Genomic DNA, 23,459 nt, shown 5'->3' on the forward strand with positions numbered 1-23,459 from the left:
CTCCTCTGCCTTCCCCCAAAAGCTTCTGCATTAAAATTGTGCCTGTTCGGTGCATTTTATTTGTGATTTCAGATGCTCACTATTTGCAGTCTTTCCTCTAGGTGTGAAAAGGACATTGATGAGTGCAGCTCTGACCCCTGTCTGAATGGGGGCCTCTGCCAGAACCTACTCAACAAGTTCCACTGCCTCTGCGATGTGAACTATGCTGGAGACCGCTGCGAGATAGATGTAAGCGACCTCTCCTTTTTTGTCTCTTTACTGTTGTGGCAGAATCTCTTTCAGCTTCTCTCCTATCTTATTCTACGAATGGATGATGATCCAGCAGTCGAGTGGGGTGAACAGGAAGACTATTAAGCAGTCTTTAAACTTTTGTATTTTAATGCAGCAGAAGATGCCTTCACCAAACAGCTTACCAAAGCAATATGAACATCAGAGTTTTAAAAATTGTTTTATATTTCTTTGAACAATTTTCTATGAATCTCTTTGGATCTGTTTTAATTCTTTCACTTAATTTCAGAACAAATGCTAGCAGATCTTAAAAAGTGTTTCATCCCACCTCCACCAGAGCATTTCACCACACACACACTGCCAGTGGGCAACAGTGGGCCACACCAACAGGCAATACATATTAACAAGAACTATAAGATATGCTGATGGTGGCATTCAAACCCTACGGCAATGAGTGGCAAAGATCCGCTGCCTTCAACATGGCTAATTTTACCATTAAATCTTACAGATGGTAACTATCTTTGCATCACATACCATGTTCATTGCTGTTTCTTTGGCAGTTTGGTCTCACACCTGTGAAATCATATACGATATTTTTTGATAATTAGACAATGGTTTGGATTAGCAATTGGCAACATACTGAGCACACTCTCACATCCATTTGAATGAGTGGCAATCCTGCACTGATATCACTAATCCTGAACCTCTGCTCCGGTAGCCTGTACGTCTCCAGTATCTTATACTGAGATAAAATACAGCTGTCTTAATCTTCACCAGCCTTGCAAGAAAGGCCCAGTAAGTACATCAGACTTTAAAATCATAGATTTGTTGTTTATTCCAAGATTTCTACAACTTTAAGTAAATCTATGTTATCCATCAATAGATATGAGTGTCATCTGACAAAAATACGTTGGGTTTTTTTTCCTTCTTAGGAAGCAGTCAAGGTAGTTCAGTTGATTGGTTGTCCATAGATTCTTTAAAGAATGAAAATAAGAGCCCTAAAAATTATGAATACCAGGTGTTTTAATAAAAAATGTAATAGTAAAATATCTGTGTAGTTGCCTTTGAGAGTGTAGACACAACTGAAGTACATTGTTAAAAACAAAACAGTAGTGAAAAGTGAGGTTTTGTTTTTCTGAACAATTCTTTAAGGCAAAAAACATTTATGAACGGTGCAACCATTTATTTGGGTATTCATGATCATATTATACTTGTATAGATTCTGTACTCCTCTTAGTCATTTAAATAGTGTCCTTGAGTGATGATTCAAAAGAGTAAGCATGTATAAGGTGATGTTTTATTATTAAGTGATATGGCATGTAACAGACTTTTAGGAAAGGCTAACTAACATTATACGATGAAGTTTTATGACTCCAGAGAGAAGAGATGATCTTTTGCAGGAGTCCTTGAGCCTACTGATATTACAGTTTCCCACTTCAAACCTAACCTTGTTTCTTCAGTCCTACCCAACTTGCTGTGGATTGGACTTGGAGTGTTCATGAAGAGTGAATCCCACCTTTAATTCTACAGTTGCATTAAGACACCTTAAAATGTGTGTAAGTGAGATGTTAAAGTTCCCGTTTTGCCACTGCAGGATATAGCAGAAGTCACTGCCTGGTAATCAAGCCTCTATTTTTTATTTCCCACCTTTCATAAATGTCCCAAAGTCTGTTATTTGTCTGAATACCATTCAGCACATGATTGCAGCAACACTAGTGTTAGTAAAAAGTCTACTGCTATTTTCAGAGGCAAAAAAAACCCAAACACATTTTTTGCACATTTATGGAAAATACCATGATTCATCCCTGTGATATGTCACATATTCCTATCTCAAGCACCTGCCTTAGTATGAAAACTTAAGCACAATATATTGACTTACAATAACTGTATTACACGAGGATAATTTCTTTGCTGTCTTTATCATACCAGAAAAGTGATTTAGGTAATTTTCTTGTTAATCTCTTATTTAAAAGAAAAAAAAAAAATCATTCAGCTAAAAGTTCCTTTCCTCTTTGTAAGCAAACAGTAAACACAAGATGGGAATGCATGTTCCAGCACTGGGGATGAAATTAATGTAGCAGTGTCAGAAACAAAACTGTGCGTTCTATCAGATGCAGGGTTTAGTTATCTTACTTACTGGGAATCCCGTGTAATATTGTGGACTATATAACACAGGCAAAGACAACAAACCAAAACCAAACTGCATTTTTTTTTTTTTCCAAAAAAAAGTTTTGGAAAATTAGTTTTTTACTCCAGATAAAGTAAGTGATCAAATTTACAATGTCAGAGGAAAAGATTTTTTTTTTTAATGAAATCAATATTTCTGTGTGAATTGTCTGCATTTTTGTTTAAAATATCAAAGTAAGACAAAACAAAATTAAAACATTCACCTTGTTTTGAGTTAAAATGTCAATTTTCACAGAATCACAGAATCACAGAATCATATAGGTTGGAAAAGACCTTTAAGATCATCGAGTCCAACCATAAACCTAACACTACCAAGACCACCCCTATACCACGTCCCTAAGCACCTCATCCAAACGTCTTTTAAATACCTCCAGGGATGGCGACTCAACCACTTCCCTGGGCAGTCTGTTCCAATGCTTGATAACCCTTTCCGTGAAGAAAAATTTCCTAATCTCCAGTCTAAACCTCCCCTGGCACAACTTGAGGCCATTTCCTCTTGTCCTATCACTTGTTACCTGGGAGAAGAGACCAACCCCCACCTCTCTACAACCTCCTTTCAGGTAGTTGTAGAGAGCGATAAGGTCTCCCCTCAGCCTCCTTTTCTCCAGGCTAAACAACCCCAGTTCCCTCAGCCGCTCCTCATCAGACTTGTGCTCCAGACCCTTCCCCAGCTTCGTTGCCCTTCTCTGGACACGCTCCAGCACCTCAATGTCTCTCTTGTAGTGGGGGGCCCAAAACTGAACACAGTATTCGAGGTGCGGCCTCACCAGTGCCGAGTACAGGGGCACGATCACTTCCCTAGTCCTGCTGGCCACGCTATTTTTGATACAAGCCACGATGCCATTGGCTTTCTTGGCCACCTGGGCACACTGCTGGCTCGTATTCAGGCGGCTGTCAACCAACACCCCCAGGTCCTTCTCTGCCAGGCAGCTTTCCAGCCACTCTTCCCCAAGCCTGTAGCGTTGCATGGGGTTGCTGTGGCCCAAGGGCAGGACCTCGCACTTGGCCTTGTTGAACCTCCTACAATTGGCCTCGGCCCATGGATCCAGCCTGTCCAGGTCCCTCTGCAGAGCCTTCCTCCCCTCAAGCAGATCAACACTCCCGCCCAACTTGGTGTTGTCTGCAAACTTACTGAGGGATTTTCCTTCATATGGAGAAATTTAAAATAATAAACATTGTATTATGTTGGAAATTTTATTCCAAACTGTAGTTTTCATTTAATTGTAGCTAAAAATGTTACTTGGTTCAGTATTATTGAAATGAAAAATTAAAAATTTAAACACAAATAACTTGAAATGAAAAGTACCATATAATTTCAGAATGCTAACTAAAAGCAAAGAAATAAGAAATTTTTTAAAATTCATATGAAAAAACTGATGCTACTAACCAAAGCTGTTCAAACCAAGTTTTTTTTAAAAAATCAAAATTAAGAAAATCACAATAAAGTTTTGGGTTTTTTTCTCACTGGGTTTAGTTCAGCTCCCACATCAGTAAATTGAGCTGTTATGTACTTTATAGAATATATACTACAGGGTACAGTACAATAAGCAAAAATTTCATCCTGGTATTAGTGTTGAAGAAAGCTAGACAGCACTACATGTATTAACAGTATGTCTGACATACTATAGCTATAGGCATAATATGAAAAACAAAGAATACATCTGTATAGAGATTCCAAAACTCTTTCTCTTCAATAGTAGAAACTTTATATAAGAGAGTACATACAATATTAAATACAGATTTTATATGGATTTACAGGAATATGCAAGTTATTAATCTAGAATAAATTAGCAGAGCAGCAGTTCAGTCTTTCTTTTTCTGAGTACACACCTGTAATTGAATTCTTTCCTTCCTCTAATGCCTTGTCATCATGAAACATCCTGACTTCAGAAATGCTGCTCCTTTCCTCTTTGTACTTCTGTATTCTCAACTCCATCGTGCACATGTACATAACTTTCCTACCTTTATACACAAAATAAACCTTCTGCCTTTGTCTCTTTATGTCTGCTCCTCATTTTCTGCTCATGACTCTATTCATTTGCTTTAAGTGTGCCATGTTTTCTGAACGTTTGCGCTTTACATGTACACCACACAACAACTAAGGTTGTACCTTCCCTGTGTCTTCTCCAGGAGTGCTGACAGTGCAGGGCCAGGTGCTTCCCAACGAAGCGGTTCAGCCGCTTGAACCACTTCAGCTGCAATACTGTGTTACCCATCAAGGGTGATTACCTCTGCTGGGTAGCTCTTGGTACCTTACAGAGCACAGCTAAACAAACAAGCCCCCAGACCAACAATTCAGAGAGGCAGGGATTTTATCCACATGGCTTAAAGTGACTCTTATTACTTGGTTCCTCCTTACATACTGTCAATACCTACAAAACTGTTGAGCATGATGAGGTCTCCGTTAACATTTTGATGGGTCATCCCTTTCCATTGAGCTATCATAGCCCATAGGCTGGACTTGTCCCACGCACAGGTCTTCAAACACACCCAGTGGAGAACAGACTTGATATTTCTAGTTTAAAAGGTTAAAAAAATAAAGAAACAAATTCTACATTAATTCAAATAACTTTCTTGAATATATGTATATTTTTAAAAGAAATGCATGTGTAGGACATTGAAAGGGGAACAGCTATAGAAGCAAACATGAAAAAACAGCTGGATGAATAATGACACTAAGCACTAATTTTTTTGTAAACACATCCAATTGCTAAGATTTTTTAGAATTTGAGGGGTTGAAAAGGCCATTATTCCTGTTTAATATTAAGATATAACAGCAAGATCTTCATTCATCTCCAGTGTTGAAATTTTATTGCAAATCTTTTGATATTTGTTTTTCTATTTAGAACACAAACTCACAGACAAGTTCATGCTTTTGTGAGAATGTCAGTATACATTTAAAAAAAAAAAAAAGAAAGAAAGTACAAAAAAGGATCATACCATTTTGAGTGTTGAGAAGAGCTTGGAAAACCATCGCTTCCATATGCTCAAAATTAGAGGAGGGATACCAGACATGCAAATGAAAGAAGGCAAACAAGCAAGGTCATGATTTTTGGAGGCATGGCTTGTGCTTAATACTGGTGTTATCTGTAATGGATCCCCCTATATTTTCATGCTAAGATTCAAATTGTTTTTCAGACGCCATTGACTGTCATTCAGAAATATGGGTAATGAGAAGTACCAGTGTTCGGGCTTGGGGAAGAAGTAAGATTTCTGAAAAGAAGGGAAAGACAGCAGTGATGGAGGTACTAGAAGGAAGAGCAAAGGGATTTGCATCAGCTGTGGGACGAATGAAAGGGTATTCTTTAACCTGTTTGGCAAACACATGAGAGGTATTTCTCCGAGGAATTATACACAGGGAATGACAGAGTTGCTTTATTGACCATAGCTCCTACTTCTGACCCTTAAAAAACAGGCTCTGACTGACGCTCCTCTGCAGGTGCTCTAATACAATTCGGACTCTGCCAGCAGTATACTATCACAATTTTAAGTACAAAGAGCCCATGTGTTTGCAAATTGGAAAATATCCTTGATGTTGTATGCTTACTTGAATTCTCTCGCTGCCAGAACATTTAATTTTTAAGAAACTAGATCCAATACTCAATTTACTCAGTGCACGTGACTACAGTATGTTGGTGAAACTAAAAATAGGAAAAAATCTGCTTCAAACTCACAGTGACAAAATCAGGTTTTATTCTTTCATTGCAAATATTTGTCCTGGCCTGACACCCAAAAGTTCAGCCAAAGGAGCACTTTACTTGTATCTATTAACTTTTAGCACTTGAACTAAAAGTTCATTTCATATCTTAAGTCTTCTTTCTGTGTTACTTAGATTACTATTATCTGAAATAGATCTCCAGAGAGCAAAAAAAATGCAGAGTTTGGTGGTTCATTTTACTTTCTGTTTCAAGAGTGCCCTGAGGCCCCATTAGGCTCAAGAGCACGTCCTGCTAGTGCGGTGTTCTGCTTGTGCTAGCAAAAGGCAGACGCGTCCCTGCGCTGACTGGCGAACAGCTCAGTCTGTACTGTGAAATTGTTTCTTGAACATTATCATCTGCTGCACCCTTGGGACAGCACTTCCTCGCAAAGCATACCCCCTCCTATTGTACATGTGAATATACATGAAACTTGGAAGTGGTGGTGGATTTCATGTCCCAGAATTAAAGTTCTGCTTAAGATAGCTACTGCTATGTGCTCTGATGTGCACCAGTGTTGCTTTCACATCCTCTTCCAGCTGGTACAATTCCATCCTCCTGGGCGTAAGGACAAGCGTCATGCACTGGGGGTTACGATTCATATTTAATGTCATTAAGAATACACTGATAAGCATGTAAGATATGTTCAATATTGAATCTAAATTCAATAAAACTCTCTCAGGCTTCCATAGCACAGACACACAGAATTTTGATTGAATCTGCTCTACAGCGATTAGCTAATGTATTCATTAACTGCAAGGGTTAGTAATATGAACGTAGCAAATGACACTTAATTACAATAATTAATGCCTGGTGATTCATGAATAATGCATTCCATTGCTATTTACATATTCATACTTATCAGTCTATTAATGCGTAATTACCATTTGACTAAAAGATGTGAACATCAGGAATATAACAACTACACCATTTTCCCCCAATCTCCCTGTGGCCTTACCTGTTAGTTTTGCTCTTGTATACCTCTATCGTGCTATTATACACAGAAATATAAACAATGTTTTATTTTCAAGACCTATAGAGCAATATAATGGCAAATAGAGTCATGCAGGTTAGTTTTCACACTGAGCCAGTATTCTCACCAGTTTATGTCTTGAGGCTGCAAAACAATTGAGAAGAATTTTAGGATATTATTTGTAAAGAAAAAAAAAGTTTCACCTCCTCTTTCCAGCAGAAAACTTCTCAATATTAGGAGACTGAGTGCAAGAGCAGCATTAGTGTTCTGCTTCATCAAATGCAAAAAACAAACAAAAAATCCAAAAGTAGAAATTTACACCCTTGTAAGGGAAAGTATTTGGTGAAAGAACTTTGTTCTCTTTGTGATCAGTATAGATTTGCTCTTGTCCTGAATTTACGCTCTTTCCTACTGCAGATGGTTAGGACATTTCCATACTTCAGAGTTTGTTCATTTGTGAGACTAGGATAGCAATATTGTCAACACCTTCAATCTGAAATAACGATTCTGCCCTAGATGGCTCCTATTTACGCTCCAACACATAGATTTCAGCCTCCATGAAAGAAGATACATTGCTAGCCCTCCCGAGCTTGGAGAAGGTTTTAAGAGCCATAGAAGGCCAAAAATACAACACAAAATGTAAAAAAATATTTTTCATATTAAAGTATAATTATTCTAAGGCAATGTAATAATTTTTCTTCTTAGCCTAAGCTTGAATGCTCACTGTTGGCAACACTAAGACAATAATATTCAGCCTCAGGAGTATGATAAAATGAAGAAGTAAAGCTGGGTAAGTCAACTGAAACTGAGAAGTGCGACTGCCCTGATTTTCAGACAAGTCACTCACCTACTGCTCCTCCACAGCACCAGCCGAGGACCTGTGGGTGCCCCGGGTCACTGAATAGCTTATCCCAGCTGTTATAACCTGCAGAGAGTGAACAGAGGGTCTTGCCATACATGGAGGTCAGCTCCAGGTTCCCCTCGTATGGTGTGGCTGAACAATCCGTGACTCCAGGCAGCAAGATTGGGTCAAGCCATTGGGGATCATCAAACTGATGTCTTAGTAAGTGAGCACATTTGTACCTACTGTGACTTTTGTCTTCTCCAGTGCTCTTGCAGCCTGTTGAGAAAGACTCATATGTACAGTAAAATATTTTCAAAACTAAACCATTTTTCTGAAGTTCCCTGTCCTGCGTAGCTAACTCCACTGTGTTTGAGGACCTTGTCTCCCAATAATATAACCTCATGAAATCAGAGATATTTAAAACCACTCATTTGCATGCTCTAAAATCATACTGAAGCCAGTGGTACTTGAGGATCAAAGGAGAGAGGACTGAACCCCTGTTCAAAACTGATGCCCTCAGCCTCCAGCAAAACCATGGTCAGCGTAGCCAGACCATGACACATTCTTGCTGGCATTCTTTCCCAAGCGGGGAGCAAGCCGTGGGTTAGGAGAACTATCAACGAGGAGAAGCCGACTCTCACCTATCAGCTTTCCTGATGCTCCTAAGATCTAGACAGGGAGCAGACTGTGGGAAGGAAATAAGCAGTCTGGTCTATATAACCTACATTCTGTAAGGTTGCTGCTGGACGCGGAAAGGGTATATTCCCTGGTACTTCGGATTTATTCTCTGTAGTACCTTACTTTGAGAAAATCCTCATCATGTCAACTATTTGGAGAAAAGGACTGTACAGCACAGGTAAACTTATTACAGTCTGATGATAGGTTATTGAAATTATATTATTTCATCGACTGAAGTAAGTTTTTACTATTTTTATTAGCCTAGCAGAGTCAGCGTATCTGAGACGGGAAAAAGCTGAAATTTATTTGTTTTCACGTCATTTGCATGGCTGTAGATCACCCATCATGGCAGAATCATTACCATTGATGGTAGGAGCCAGAGAGAGCCCAGCTTTATTCCTGTGCCAGGTCAAATGTGGAGTAAGAAGAAACATCTTTAGATTTGTAAAATGAGCAGCTCTGCTCTGGAAGTCATCAGAAATGTCACAATGCCTTTTTTACAGTTGTTTTTCAGAGAACAGCCCCTTAATGTCCTTTGCTATTTTCTATTAGTCTGTATTCAAAACACAGGACTTAACTAAAACTTCTAAAAGGATACTGCAAGAAACACATTTAATACGTGTCATAACATAAGGTACAAAAACATTAGGATGCAAAGACAATAAGCTTATCTGATGTGTCTTAGCTGGGACAGACAAGAAAGCTTCTCACAAGGCCAGCATTACTGCACGCATCAGTGAAAAGCAGTTGAATATTTAATGTGCATGGTAAATATAAGCAGAAAAGGGAGCCCAGATGACATATGACAGCATAACACTCTGCAGTATAGGAATCAGCTCAAGTACGGTATCCACATAACACATTTAGTATTCAGACTAACACATTTTGTCTGTACACCATCCTTTATGTTGCAATGGCATTGTTTTCCCTTTTCTCACCTTCTGATGTTTTCCCTGTAGACTCACATTCATATCACATGGGCATTTACTTCAGTCATTGCTCACTTTTTAACACATTCATGCACTCCATGCCTGCGTTGTTCAGATACTAAATTTTACATCTTTTTTCTCATATGGTTCATGAGACTTAATGTTCTTTTCTCTTTTATCTATTTTTTCTATCTTCAAATAATGCAGCAGGCTTAGCACTGAGGGAAGGTATTCTGAAAGTTGCTTTAGAACAATTAACTCATAAGAATAATACTCTACTTTTTTTTTTTTTTTGTAAGAGCAGGAACAAATACTTCGGTCTTCAAGTTATCTCTGTAGATAAAGAGTGTAACTCTGATCTCATCCTAAGGACTATACAAACACTAACAAACATTTTGGTAATTCTGGTATTTCTGGCTATTGCTATGATCTAATGCCAAAACTTTGCATGCTTCCATTTATTTTCTTTCTTAAAATACAACTGATGAGAAAATTATTTTTCTGCAAGTATTGAAAAGTCTTTTGCTTGTATTTGGTATCTATTTTCCACTGAAAATGGAAATGAAGCTATGTTCAGTGGTGAATTTTTGAAAATTTGTTTTTTACAAATATGGATATTTATCTAGAAAATAGGAAAACAGCAGTGATACTCCAACAGCAGGCCTTAGTCACCTATGGGCTTCCACTTTTGCATAGTAAGATGCTTTTTATTTGCTGGGCAACTTAACCAAATACTGACTGAAACCAGACCATAAATCTGTTTTAAATCCACAAATTTCAAACAACTTAATTGACCAGAAGTTTTTAAACAAAAGAAAACTCCAACCTCACTTTCAAGCTGAAGAAAATAGTTTAGGCTTTCACCTGAGTGCTTACAAAAAGAAAAAGAAACTGAGCAGAAGTTAAGGAGTTTATGACGGAAAAGATAACTTACACTGAGTGCATGGTGCCAGCCATCTCTTGGGATTCAATGTTTGTCCTCTTCACTAAAATTAACAAAACTGAAACATGGGTATGAGGTTTACATGGAATTTATTGACAGATCAGGACCAATGTGGCTTCAGAGGAAGCTCGTTCTCCACCATTACAATTAGAAAGACAAAGAGTTACTCGTACCTTAGATATGTTTATATATATAAAGGATGCCAGATAAAGGGTAAATATGGAGATTTCCCAGGTACTGCCAATTAAGCACTTCAGCAAATCCACCCACATTTATTCAGGTGCCTGAATGGGAACCATGGTCTTCCATTGGTTTCCAAGATTCCAACCACTACTTTATTTAGACAGTGATAGTGCTATAGCTCCTGAATGCTATGGACATATTAGCTTAGCATAACAAATGCATCTTGTAGGCTAGTGTTAATGTCTCGGAAACTAATCATATGCTTAAGATTACTGTTGAAGGTCCATGAAATTATGTTCTTTGCAGATAAAACAAGGCTGCCTACATATCTCCTGATGAACTCTGCCTGTAGAGTACATTCTTGTGCAGAGTATTTTTCAGTTCTTGTTATGAAATTCCATTCCAAATAATGTCTGAAAAATTTTTGCACACTTTACTAGGCCTATAGAATATTTTTCCACTAAAAAGCAATAAAAAGAATTCCTGTTCTTGAGGATCTGAAAAATACTTTCGTTTCAATTGATCAGGAACACATCTGTTTTGATACACAGAGCCACTTAAATGACAGGCAGAACTTGTTACACAAATATCTGAGCTTTGTACCAAACTCACTCTGCAGCAAATACAACAGTCCTCAAATTTATTCAAATACAGTCCTCAAATTTATTCAAACAATATCTGGTAGAAAAGGTTATTCACTTTTCAAGAAGAATAAGAGCAGTCAAATAAAAAAAAAGTGATGCTGCTGTAATTCAGTGGAAGGGACAAGAGAATCAGCAGCTTTGCAAATCTTTGTAATTATTTAATGTGAGCAGATTTTGCACCACCGCAGACAACTTTGGTCATTGGTGGACCCTGTGAAAAGCTAGGGTAGGGATTTTGGAGCTTCTCAAGCACATAAATAGTTTGCAGCCTAATTCATATGTTACTGAAATAAATGGAAAGATTTCTCTTTATGCCAGTGGGTACTGGACTGGGATCTTGGCTACTGGACTTAAACTTAAGCCAGCAGCTCTTCAGAGCGTAACACAGAAACCGTCTCGGAGCCCAAGGGAGGACAGTGCTGTCTGGTGCAGCCAACGCTCACACACTGCGCTCTTCTTATCCCCCAAGGGACAGGACTCTCTTTTCCCTCTTGTCCAAGAAGTTGTTTGGTCCTCTTATCTGGGCTGACTCGAATCCCTCCGTGAAATGGCAGTGTAGGTATAAGTCTCCTCCACGGAGTTTATATAGTGATGTAACCGTTATCTTTTTTTATCCGAAAGCCTACCGTTTTGTGAACTTATGCAGTATCTTGCACACAAGAGTCACACGAGACACTATGCTGTGTCTCATGGAAAATTTCATTTGGTTCTTTCTTAGTTCATTGTTTCCTTTAATCAAACACAAAACTCATTCAGGCCAAAAGAAAATGCTTGGTTTCTATACATATGAAAGCGTAACACGTCCTTCATGGTAGACCTAAACCCACTAGTAAAAGCTGGTGTCTTCGGTCACTTTCTGCAGATTTGGAACTTATTATCCGCATACAAACTCTTCCCTGTCTTTTCAGTATGTGATATTGTCAGGGAACCTCAGGGGTTGCTGAGGATCTCTCTGGAGAAGCCAGCGCAGAGATGAGTCCCAAAGAAAACCTCAGTGCTGTCAGTGTTGCCCAACATTCCACAAAGCCACCAAAAAAGGTGGGTTTGGAGGAGATCCTGGAGGTGCAAAGTGATACTGAGAGAAATGAAATTACTACACAAGTAGGAAAATTGTAACTAAAATGGATTTGTAAAAATCATACAGATGGGGACAGTACTGAACACCTGGACTCTATCTTAGCTCAGTAAGAATTACTTCATTATTTTAAATGAATGCTTGTGGCACATCTGTAAGGTACAGGCATGTTATTATCTTGTCCTTTACTAGGAATTGAACAGAGAGAGAGAGTAGAGACCGAAAATCTACCCCAGGATATTTTAACCACAACACTTCAAAAAATAAATAAAGCATTATATAAATATATAAATAAAGCATAAATAAACGTGCTGCTGTCTTTGAAACAGTGAAGTTCTCTAGATGGAGTTTGTATGGAAGTGATATATCCCTTCAATACTCAGCTCCCCCCCTCCCCTGAATAAGCGCTCAAGTCTGATGCACAGGCTGGTCGGAGGGTAACTGGCCCGGACCCAGAACCCAAAATGTCATCTTTCACATCAAGAAAGTTTTCAGTAAAAAATTCCTAGCTCGTGATCACTTTTTTCATCCTCTCCCAAAACCACTAATGAAGCCGAATTATTTTCCCAGAAGAAAACACTAATATATGACATTTCTGCCAAAATTATATATAACTTGCTGGATTTCATGGTTACCTTACTGATCTTGAAATAAGTATGAGACTGGAAATATTTTAAGGAAGCATGCAAGTATCAATCAGAAGAGTTACTCGGAGCCATAAAGAAGCATCCTGGAAATCACTGATTAAATTCCTAGTTGAATTAAATAGTTTATTTGTGGTATAAAAAGTAAAGACGGAGAATAAGCACAGCTTCAGGTCTGTGGGACTTCAGAATGGGATTATGGCAGGGGATGAACTATCTCCCAGACCTTGCCTGGTCTCATTCTCAGTGGAATCGTTAGAGCCTGGGCAGGGCTGCACTGCTCTGATATGACTACTAAGGGCTGATTGCAGGTATTCATGCAGTCAGCGTTCAGGCAGTATGAAGAGATTAAATTCAATTACCATTTCCACCTTGGGTTGCCTAACTGATCATAAGCTAATCATGTCTCTATTTCACGCTTCAGCTTCCCTCTCTGACAAAAGGATATTGGCCTGCTTTAAAGGGGATCTCCAAACTGAAAGCTACTATTTAAGAAATAAGGCATCAAGGATGGAGCTGAGAAGGAAGAACCACTTAGGCTGCCTGTTCAACAGAGGACAACTCTGGTATCTGAGAAAGGCAGAATCAAAAGGGGGGCTGTATCAGAAATAGCTTACACTTGCAGATAAAGGTGGATTTTGACCTGACTCCACACACTGTAGAAAATGCTACTTTCAGTCTGTATTGAGGAGCCCCCAGATCTAAATTAATCATCTGGCTAGAAACAGGGTTGAGTTGCACTCATAGTCCATACGCCTTGCCTTGGAGCACCAGAGATAAATTCAGTGAGCTGAGCCAGCAGATTTTTTTCCTATCTCTAAGAAGTATGATCTTCAAGAAAATCTTCTGAAAGTGTAGGAAATCATCTTAGAAGAAATACATTGACAAGGCTGCCATCACTTCTGAACATGTTAGAGTAAATCTCTCTAATCTGAAGTTCAATGTATTTTCTGTTAGTTATCTTTAGGTGGCAGTAAGGTAAAAGCATGGAGTAGAAAGTTTAGAGAAATCTCTAATGTCTTTTTGGAGACCTTTTTCTCATGTACTGTGCTAGCTGTAACACAGAAAGAGACTTCATAAACCACTTGCATCTTCAGCAGGTATCCAAAAAGCAATTATTAGAGTTGGCTTCATCCAGATCACATTCAGATGCAAACCTGTTGAATACCCACAATATTAATACAATGATGAGATACTATATTAGGTATGCAGTACTTGATCCAAGAATCCCTGAGGACAGAGTTAAGGTTCACAGGTAGAGACAGACTCATATGTTCCTATCAGCAAGATGTAAGTACACTAAAAAGAAAAAAAGCCACAAGAACCAATAAGTTCACTGAGAAATAAACATCTGGATCAAGACTAAAACAGGGTTTCAAGGAGTAGTTACTGACATAAAGGTTTATAGATTTTTTTTTTCCCCACTTACACTTTCCATGTATGCATCTCTTTTAAAGTCTTTCCTGAAGCTAAAATGTAATTATGTTTGTTGTCTCTCATCAACTTTCTACTAGAAAAAAAGCCAGTAGGATAAAAATCATACTCAAAATTTTTATCAAGGAATATAATTAGCTAAGTAACGCAACGGTGTCATGTAGCGTGCTAAGGCAAGTATTATGTAGCCAATAAAGGTCTATCTTATACCATTAATATTTACAGTTGGAAGCATGAGATGGCTGCAATCGAAGTGCTGTACCCAGCAAAGGCTAGCTGTTGACTTGATACCTTGTTGTCTGACAGTGTGAAACAGTCAAATAGCTACTTCATCACCACTTGACAGCATAATAGTAATGCTAGGTAGCAACACATGGCTGTTTTGCAGGAGCCTAGCACCAAATAGGAAGAAGAATCTCCTGGAACAGTTTTGAGATTGTAGGCTTAGCTTATTAGCAGAGAAGTAGGGATGCAAAGTATCTGGCAATTACAAAATAAAACAGGAATCATAACTCTGTCTCCGCTATACCGTACACCACTGACCCACCTATTACGCACCACTGGACAGAGCAGTTTCTTACTCTCCCAGGAAGTGGGAAGAGGCAAGACTGACGCTTTCAGCCCAGGTTGCACCAATTCTTACAGAGAACCAGGACCTGGGGGAGACAGACGACCCTGCTTCACATCGTCCCAGTCAGGGAGCGGAGCCCACAGAGGGTGGCTGTGTCTCTATGTGATGTGAGTCTTCGATGGGTACTTAGTGCTGTTCTCAAAGGTCTGATTACAGAAACAAAAGAACATCTACCACTAGCATCACTAATTAAAGAAGAGATCTCTAACCTCAACTGCTGTGTGCTGGAAAGTGGAGTTTTGAGCAACCAGTTCTGTGCCCACAATTCAGATTGTGCAGCTCTAATAGAGTAAACTGAAATTGATAATGCACAGGCAAATCATGCCTGCTGAAAACAAAGTGCATGGAAACGTATTAGTGAGGAGAAACAACATGCAGGAATTTACTTAAATGGGCTTTGTACTTTCAGATGTGAATACCTCAGCAAAATTCCTCATATTTTTCCCTAATACAGAAAAGGTCAGAATCTAGATTCGGGGGGGGGATGACGACGACAGAGAATATGTGCAAAATTCAGAAAATCAAAAGTTTGCATTAGAAAGGGGTTAGTTTCACCCTTGGCATAGCTGTTGGTAGCCTACGTTATCGATGCTTGCCCCGTTCTCTTACCTAAATGCTGTCATTCCCATCAGCCCCATCTTGAACCATCCTAACATAAACATCCTAAAATAACATCATCCTTCACATGCTGGTCTGCTCAACACCTATGCAATCAATGAAGAAAGCAGTTTTGAAATTCATTCTTCTTTCTCATAACTCTATTTCTCTCTGTCTACCGAATTTCTCTTCACCTCTTTTCCTTGGGAACTGTCCTGCCCTCATCTTCAGCGCTGTAGCATCTTTCCCTATTCTTCTCCTGCTTTGGGGTTTAACCTGCTGACCCCCTCCCACCCACTTCACTCTCCCACGACAGCAGGAGCAGACTTGCTCAAAAGGCCACTACTGTGCGTTCTTCCAAATCCCTCTTCAGGCGTCATTTCTACTGTGGCAACTATAGGGATGCGGCAAACTCAACCCAGCTACGTGCAGGGCAATGACAGAGAGTTACTGTTTTCAGTGTCAGTCTTTTGATTTTAAATATCATCCATTCCTTCCTGCAAGATGCTTGCCTGATAAGGCTTTTATCCACCACCACGATTTATTCATATAGAATTTGCTGTCTTGAAGCTGTAATGCAGTTATCCCCTAAGGAGAAACACTACCTGATACACTGCACTGTTACCCATGTACAAAAATGTTTCTGTATGATACCCCAAAGCATTTCCCAAACTGGAAAGGGATGTTAGACCCCAGAGACTGACACCTTTACTAAAACATTTGTCTAGTCTGCAGTGTAGCAGCTATGGGACAAACTCCTCCTCGGCATGGTTTGCCTGGATTTGCACCAGCTATAGATTTTCCCTCTTATCCTTTCAGATTGCAGCAGATGGTGAAGTTCCTACACCAGAGGCTGTTGATAGAATTTTAAAAGGCATCTCATAACAGCACGTTGGAGCTGCACATTTCATTTGTGCTGCGCCACCAAAATGATCTTAAAAAGAGCTGGAGCACGCTTACAAAATTAGCACTGGCAGTTGCTGCAGAAATGCTATCAAGGAGTCTTCTCAAAGCCCACAGCTTAGTGAGAGCTTACCTCCCAAACTGCCAGCCAAATCACTTCTCTGTGTATAACCAACACTCTGCTGTCTGAGGGAAAAGGCATTTCATACTCTGTCCTGTGAGATACTGATCCAGCAAAATATCTGATGGAGATTTTAAGGGGCTACTTACGTACTTCTGGCTTTGTTGGGTCCATGGCTGAGCTCACGTGAAGTACAGTGGCCAAAACCAGAAATATTATTTCTTCTGCCTAAGACAACATCCCAGACTTGCTAAATACCACTGTTCTCATGGCTGGACCTCTTCCATTAAACACATAATATAAGTGAGACATCAATACTACAAGTAGTTAAAGAAATTATAGTTACCGTATGTAGCCTGTTCTTTAGAGATGAATTCCTAAAAGTGAGCTTCTGAGTCTGAAAAGCCACATCCAAAAGGCTAATGTTGTAAATACAAGGCTACCCGAGCTGAACATTACTGCAAGTACTAGCATTGAGGAGGGGGAAAATTGGTTTGATTTAAACACAGCAAGTGTTTCCAAGTGATCCAGGAATGGTCCTGCAGGCTAGTGTGGGAAGGAGAAGGTCTGTGTACGCTGATCTGACTGGAAGATAAAGACTAATGTGAATAACACCCTCGTTCAGCTGAGGTCTGCTTTACAATGTAGTTGCAACACTTTAGAGAGCTCCATCTCCAAATTCTTGCTCCACTATAATTAGAACAAACTTCCTCGTCAACTTCTGTAGTGTCACAACAGTGTCACTTCACGTGTCAGGAGGGAGGCTGTCAGCATTTCTTAATGAGTCACTTCCCTTGCAAGCCCAGCTAAATCCTAGACTTCAATCATCTCAGTCGTCATCTTCTTCTCACAGGACACCACAGATGTAATTCTTCCTTGATAAAAAAGATTGCATTTTTCTGACCTGTAACTGGTCAATCCAGATGATCAATTTATCATTCTAGCTGCTAACACTGAGTCTCTCTACATTTGCGCTTTGATTTCAGGAAGAATTCTCAGACAAGTAAAAGCTGACATTTTCCAGGAAAGAATTCATTCGAACTGTTACATTACAACCAAGACAAACTATTCAAACTACATTTTATAGACAAATGTATACTAGAGGGAGGTGGTAGTGAATGTAATTTCTTCAGAGATACTTTAAGAAAATATTCAGACAATAATATCCACCAGAAAATAGAGAAATAAAAAAAAAAAAAGAGTACTTACTAACATTCTTCTTCAAGGTGAGCTGCCTATATATATATTATACTGTGGATCTTCTGCACACATCAGAAGTAGTCACCTAAGTTTTGTCTTCAGCAATGTCCACAGAGGTACGTAGAGGACTCGGGGTCTAATTCAGGCCCTCCAGCAACGGGATTGTCTTTTCCTGCAGATATCAGGAAAACAAGTCGGAGGCTGATGGCAGAAACAGCAACAGCAATGATGAAAATTCAAGACTGTGTACAACTCTGTATGTAGTATAGATGATAGATTTTCAGAGGACTACAGAGATAGATGAGAGGCGACAGGACAACCTCCTCCCAGTGGACATGGTGTCAGAGGGAGAAGTTCCCAAGATGTGGAGAGAAAAGCAGTCGTGCTTACCTTGGGGTGTTACCTCGCATGCAGAAGGCAAAGCTACCTGTGACCAGCACCAGAGCCGATATGTGGCAACTACAGGCCAGCCTGAACTGGAGCTATGGGCTGGCTGATTGCAGGGGGAAGCAGTCACATCTTTAGGCCACAGAGATCTTCATCAGGTATTCAAGGCTCCAAGTCTGAATCTGATCCTTCTACAAACAGGTCGTCTTCTTATGCATTAAGGAAGCAAAACTAGAGAGAAACTCTGCAGCTGTCTGTCTAGGTTTTTTCTCTTGCTTTCTGCTTCTCGGTTTCAGAGAATTCAAACACTTTTCTTACCAGATAATCCTGAAGCTTGGTAGGCACCAGGTTTAAAGCACAGCAAATATCATGCCTTTCAGCAACGACTTCCTTCACACACAGAGGCAAGAAGAAGGCTGTTCAATGTGACTGCCACAGAAAATGCGCTTTTGAAGCCCACAAGATAAATTGATGAGATGTAAGGTTTGCAGAAGGAAAAGGAGTTGGTGGCCTCACCAGTGATAAACAGTCGAAAATCAGCTAAGGTGCACCACAGACACTAAGTGCTGCCTCCTTTGTTGCCACAGGTACCAAAGTAGAAAGGAATAAATTATTCAAGTACCTGAATGATAACTGTGCATAGGAACACTCAACACAGATGAGTGCCCACATGGGCAACAGCATGAAGAAGGAAACCAGGCTAAAGCATAAAGAAGGTAAAGCAGTTAAAGGCAATAGATGATGTGTATAGAATTTAAAAAATTGTTTGCCATTTCCAGTGACCTGTGCAGTGCTTGGCTCAGCTGGACATGAATCTGCTCTCTTGAAATGAGTCCAAAATGGATCATTGGTTCAGCTCGGCAGCCCAACAACTAGGTCAACATGGCTCTTGGGACCCACTGGCTGGTGTTTAGCACGTGCAGAGCAGCTGATGGGAGGGAGAGCAATAAGTACTTGCTTGTGAAGGTGAAAAAAAATCATGGAAAAGGGACTTCATATGCCACTCGTTTGAGGTACTTATCTTGGAACAAAGTCAACCCATAGATTTATGGCCACTTTACTGCTGTTGAAAATGAACTGTAGTCCCACAAGCTGGGGTTATCAATGCATCTCATTATAATAGATTTGCGTGTGACTGGCTGGATTTCTTCTTGAACTACTGGGATTCTTATTTGAATTCAGCCTTTAACAGAAAAATTTTCCGATAAAATGGTTGTAAATCCTCAATGAAATAAACTCAGCATATCTATGGGCTTTTTAATCAAGTTAATGGCTTTTCTTCGGCTCCTCAGTATTATCCCTATATGCCTTCAAACCTTTCAAAGTAATTCTGACATGGATTAGGACCACTCAAGCCAATCGTCCCTCATTACTATAGCAAGTGGTTTTGATTTGGGGGCAGTAAATCTGGATGGCATGGATCAGATATTCTTACCATGAATGAAGTGATAACCTCGTGAGTGGTGGCAGGACTCAGGATCCGGAGACTTCACCGGTGAAAACTCCAGCGCACACGAGCAGCTGCAGAATTCCCAGAAAGCCCCGCATGTGGCAGAGAAGAGAATTCTCCGGGGTCTGGCAATCCCTGTGTTTTAAAGCTTGTGTTGATGTCTCTCTCTTGCGAAGCATCCAGAGTCAGGCACATTTCTACGCGAGTGCTGAAATGAAGGCTGATTCATTTGTAATGCCCAGCAATAGAGGCATGCTTCTGCTTTCAGAGCACGTTATGCCTTTCACATCCCAAAGACACATACCCTTGGCCCAAGCTACACTTTCCCACGCAAAGCTCATGCCCGGGTAGCAGCGTCCCAAGGAAGCTCATGCTACTTCTCTCACACCTCCAGCAATTGCTCCCCTGGCCCTGCAGCTCACTCTTCTCTCCCCCTGATCTGGCTCAGCCCTTGGTGTCTGTGGCCATAATTCTGATCCCCCGTATCGACATAAAGCAGGATTAGATCAGCTAAGTCATGCTGATGTAAAACACACAAGAGGAAGAGGCCCTGTGTATTTTGCTGGCTCCCTTGTGCTATTCCACTTGCCTTTGACACTGGCACACATGGAAACATTCATATATAGCAAATCCCTAATGTTCCCCTTATAAAATAACCGTTTGGAAGACAGCTTGTTTAAAGATAAGCATACGTATACTGGATTGATAATAAACGCTACTGAGCTTTGACTTGTGAACTGGGCCCCCCTTGTCCAAACTGTTCATCTACAAAGCAAATCAAGGAACCAAGGCTGAACAATCAATCTATTTCAATAACCAAATGAAAAGCAAAACCCAGCCCTACAATGAATTTGCACTCTATCCAATGATTTATTTTAATCTAATCTAAACATTTAAGATAATTTTTATTTAATAATTTAAAAAACCTAAAAAATTAATCAGCTTTGAAATGAAACCACCAGTGAAAAGCCAAGACTTTGCTTTAAAAAAAGAAAAGAAACGTTTTTTTCCTGCATTTCCTCCTGTCTTTGCAGATGAAGCTATTCACAGCATGAAAACTAAATTCAAGAATATTTTCTTTCTTCCTTTTTTTCTTTTAATTTTGCCAAAATAAATTCATCTTGCTCCAGATGACATCCAAAGACATATAAATAGAACATGCTACATAAAATATCTTAGCGAGAAGCAGATTGGCCTTCTAATGTTAGCAGACTTCATTTTGTTGGTATTACCACGGCACATGACATCATCTTGCCACCAGCATCCATTACCATTAAGGATACAGCTTTTACCAACACCTACATTATATTAGGGGCAGGGGAACTCTCACAACTCTTCTCTCATTGACTACCTTTTAAACAGGCTCAGAAGATAATTCAGGTCGGAAGAGCCCTCAGGAGGTCTCCCAGTCCAACCTCCTGCTCAAAGTGTAATGAGAAGCTCTAAGGTATTGCCCAGTCAGTAAATTAACCCTCCTTTAGTTACCCTACATATATTTAGTTATTCATAAGCAGTGCTGAAGTTACATTCAGAAATAGCTGTGATCACCATGTGGTATTTATTAGCAAGAATTATTTCTGAAAGGCTATCACAGTGTACGGGGGTCTCATAGGCTTCCCTGACAACAAAGGTCTTTAGCAAAAAAGTTGAGTAACTTGTTTCTCTTCATAAATTTCCAGCTGTCCTGTGGGTTTTTTTGTTTGTGCTGAGGCAAAATGAAGTTTGCCTCACATTGTCCTTTCCTTTCCAGAGCTTTCCCCTTCTGCTTTTGAAGCTCCAGGCCACAGAACACCTCTTGTGTGGGACTCTGCCAAGGCTTGGTCATAAACACACCAAAAAATTGTGTATTCATAGCAAGTGGCCATCTCACAAGTGGCCAATTCAGCAACCAGATCTTAACAAGCTAACGCGGGGAAGCGAATAGCAGCCTGTGTGATATGAAGCTGAAAAGTGATGTTGTAGTATGGTGGTTTAATCAAGGAGAGCTCAGCTGTGCGTTGCTCACCACCCAGCGCCTTAGGACTCCCATAGACTCCAGCCACGGGCGATCCGCTAAGCAGCCGTGAACGCCGAGATAAGCAGCTACACACGTGAGCAGTCCCGCAGCAGTCAGAGGGGCTCTGCGCTTTGAACATCGCAGAGGTTCATAGCCTAGATCCATCATCTATGGTGGAAGCAACAGGCAAGGGCTTACTAGAAGAGCCTGAAGCAGTGATACGGGACCTTTATGTTCAAACTGCTTTTTTAAAGTCCACTCCCTCCCATTATGCAAAATACGCAGTAGGGTCAGTAACAGAAAACCTCTTTTTCTCCTATCCTAGCAGCAGTATGTTTCTAAAAAATGCTGCTCAGTCCTTTTTCTTTTTGGGATGACCAGTTACAATTATTTCAGTCTATCATCATCACCAAATACTGTGATAAACAGACTCTGAGATGACGGGGGACAGAACTTTTCAGATTTTTTTTTTTTCAGATCAGCCAGTTGATTTTCCAAATTAATTTAACTGTTCAGCCATTAATTACTAAAGAAGCAGTTGATTTTGATGGGACCAGACTGCAGAGCCTTCTGGCAACTCTTGTTATCAGTTCAGTGCTACTGCTAAGGGAGCTACCTATATTGTAAACTCGGGCAGTGATCTGTGGGCTGATAAAGCAGGGGACAGCACTTGAACAGTACATTTTTGGGCGATCAACAGAATCCACCCAGAAAGATGACATTAAAGGCCATTTTCTTCATATTTAGACATTAGAAGCAACATAAACACAGAAACAAAGTTAGCTTATGTATCTGATCATGGTAAAAACCCCAGCTCTCTAGATTTTAATCAGTGGGGTAACTTTTTTTACATACTGGCTCAAGAGGAAGTGTTTTGTCCAACACAGATATAGGCAATACAGGCAATTGTCAGTAGTTTTTTCAAGTTCAAGTCACTGGTTGACCAAACCAGATCCAATGAATGAATAATAGTCATTAAACAGAAACAAGAATCGGAACAAAATGCGTAGTGGATTGCTATGGTGTGCTATGGGTAAGGTATCTATAATAAGTAACTATTGCAGAACAAAAAAAAAGCCCTGTTACGATGATTTTAACTTGAGAACAAGGTTTAGATATGTGACTGTATTTTAACAAGTTACAGGGTTTTGTTTCTCCCCAACTCCTTCGCATAAAATTTTTGTTTAAGAAATAAAATTAATTTGAAGGATATACATGAAAATGTCTCCATAGATATAGACATACTTACAACAGGAACGGAAAGAGTATGGACTGGAAAATAGGAGAATAAGTTCAGAAATTTCACGTACCAGAGACCAGGCAATACCATCTATTTGCCTACGGCAGTGAATTGCTTTCACAAATGTCCTGTTCAACCCTAGGGTCAGTTAACTTACGTAGACTATCTTGGTCCTCAGTTTCCCAGAGCAGACAATGAAAATAAAGGACAGCTTCTGAGAATAAAAATTCCATTAAAAATTTGCAGCCTCTCCGAGATAAGGGGAATAAGGGTCATACAGTCTAACACAGTACAGAGAAAAACTAAGATCTCAAGTATATCTGTAACACCATCTAAAGATGAAATGACCTTCCTAATCCAATACAATTTAATAGACCAACATGTTTCACGCCACCTTGTTTTAGGGTTGGAGTCATATGGTCTGTCACCTGCACTAGATTATTTCTATTGGAAAAAATGTTTTTAAAATCATAGGAA

The 23,459-nt window shown here is 39.8% G+C and overlaps 1 protein-coding gene across 1 annotated transcript in view; it reads left to right on the top strand.

The window, feature by feature from the left end:
* The window catches only part of CRB1 (crumbs cell polarity complex component 1), a 108,718-nt gene that overhangs the window by 83,511 nt on the left and 1,748 nt on the right, over positions 1-23,459 (top strand). Inside the window, exons 12-15 of the mRNA XM_075509154.1 lie at positions 90-228; positions 271-292; positions 6,004-6,103; positions 8,941-9,025. Of these exons, the coding sequence (XP_075365269.1) occupies positions 90-228; positions 271-292; positions 6,004-6,103; positions 8,941-9,025 (346 nt within the window). The remainder of the gene's footprint in view (positions 1-89; positions 229-270; positions 293-6,003; positions 6,104-8,940; positions 9,026-23,459) is intronic.

The sequence above is a fragment of the Mycteria americana genome, chromosome 7 (assembly GCF_035582795.1).
Source record: "Mycteria americana isolate JAX WOST 10 ecotype Jacksonville Zoo and Gardens chromosome 7, USCA_MyAme_1.0, whole genome shotgun sequence".
Classification (NCBI taxonomy): Eukaryota; Metazoa; Chordata; class Aves; order Ciconiiformes; family Ciconiidae; genus Mycteria; species Mycteria americana.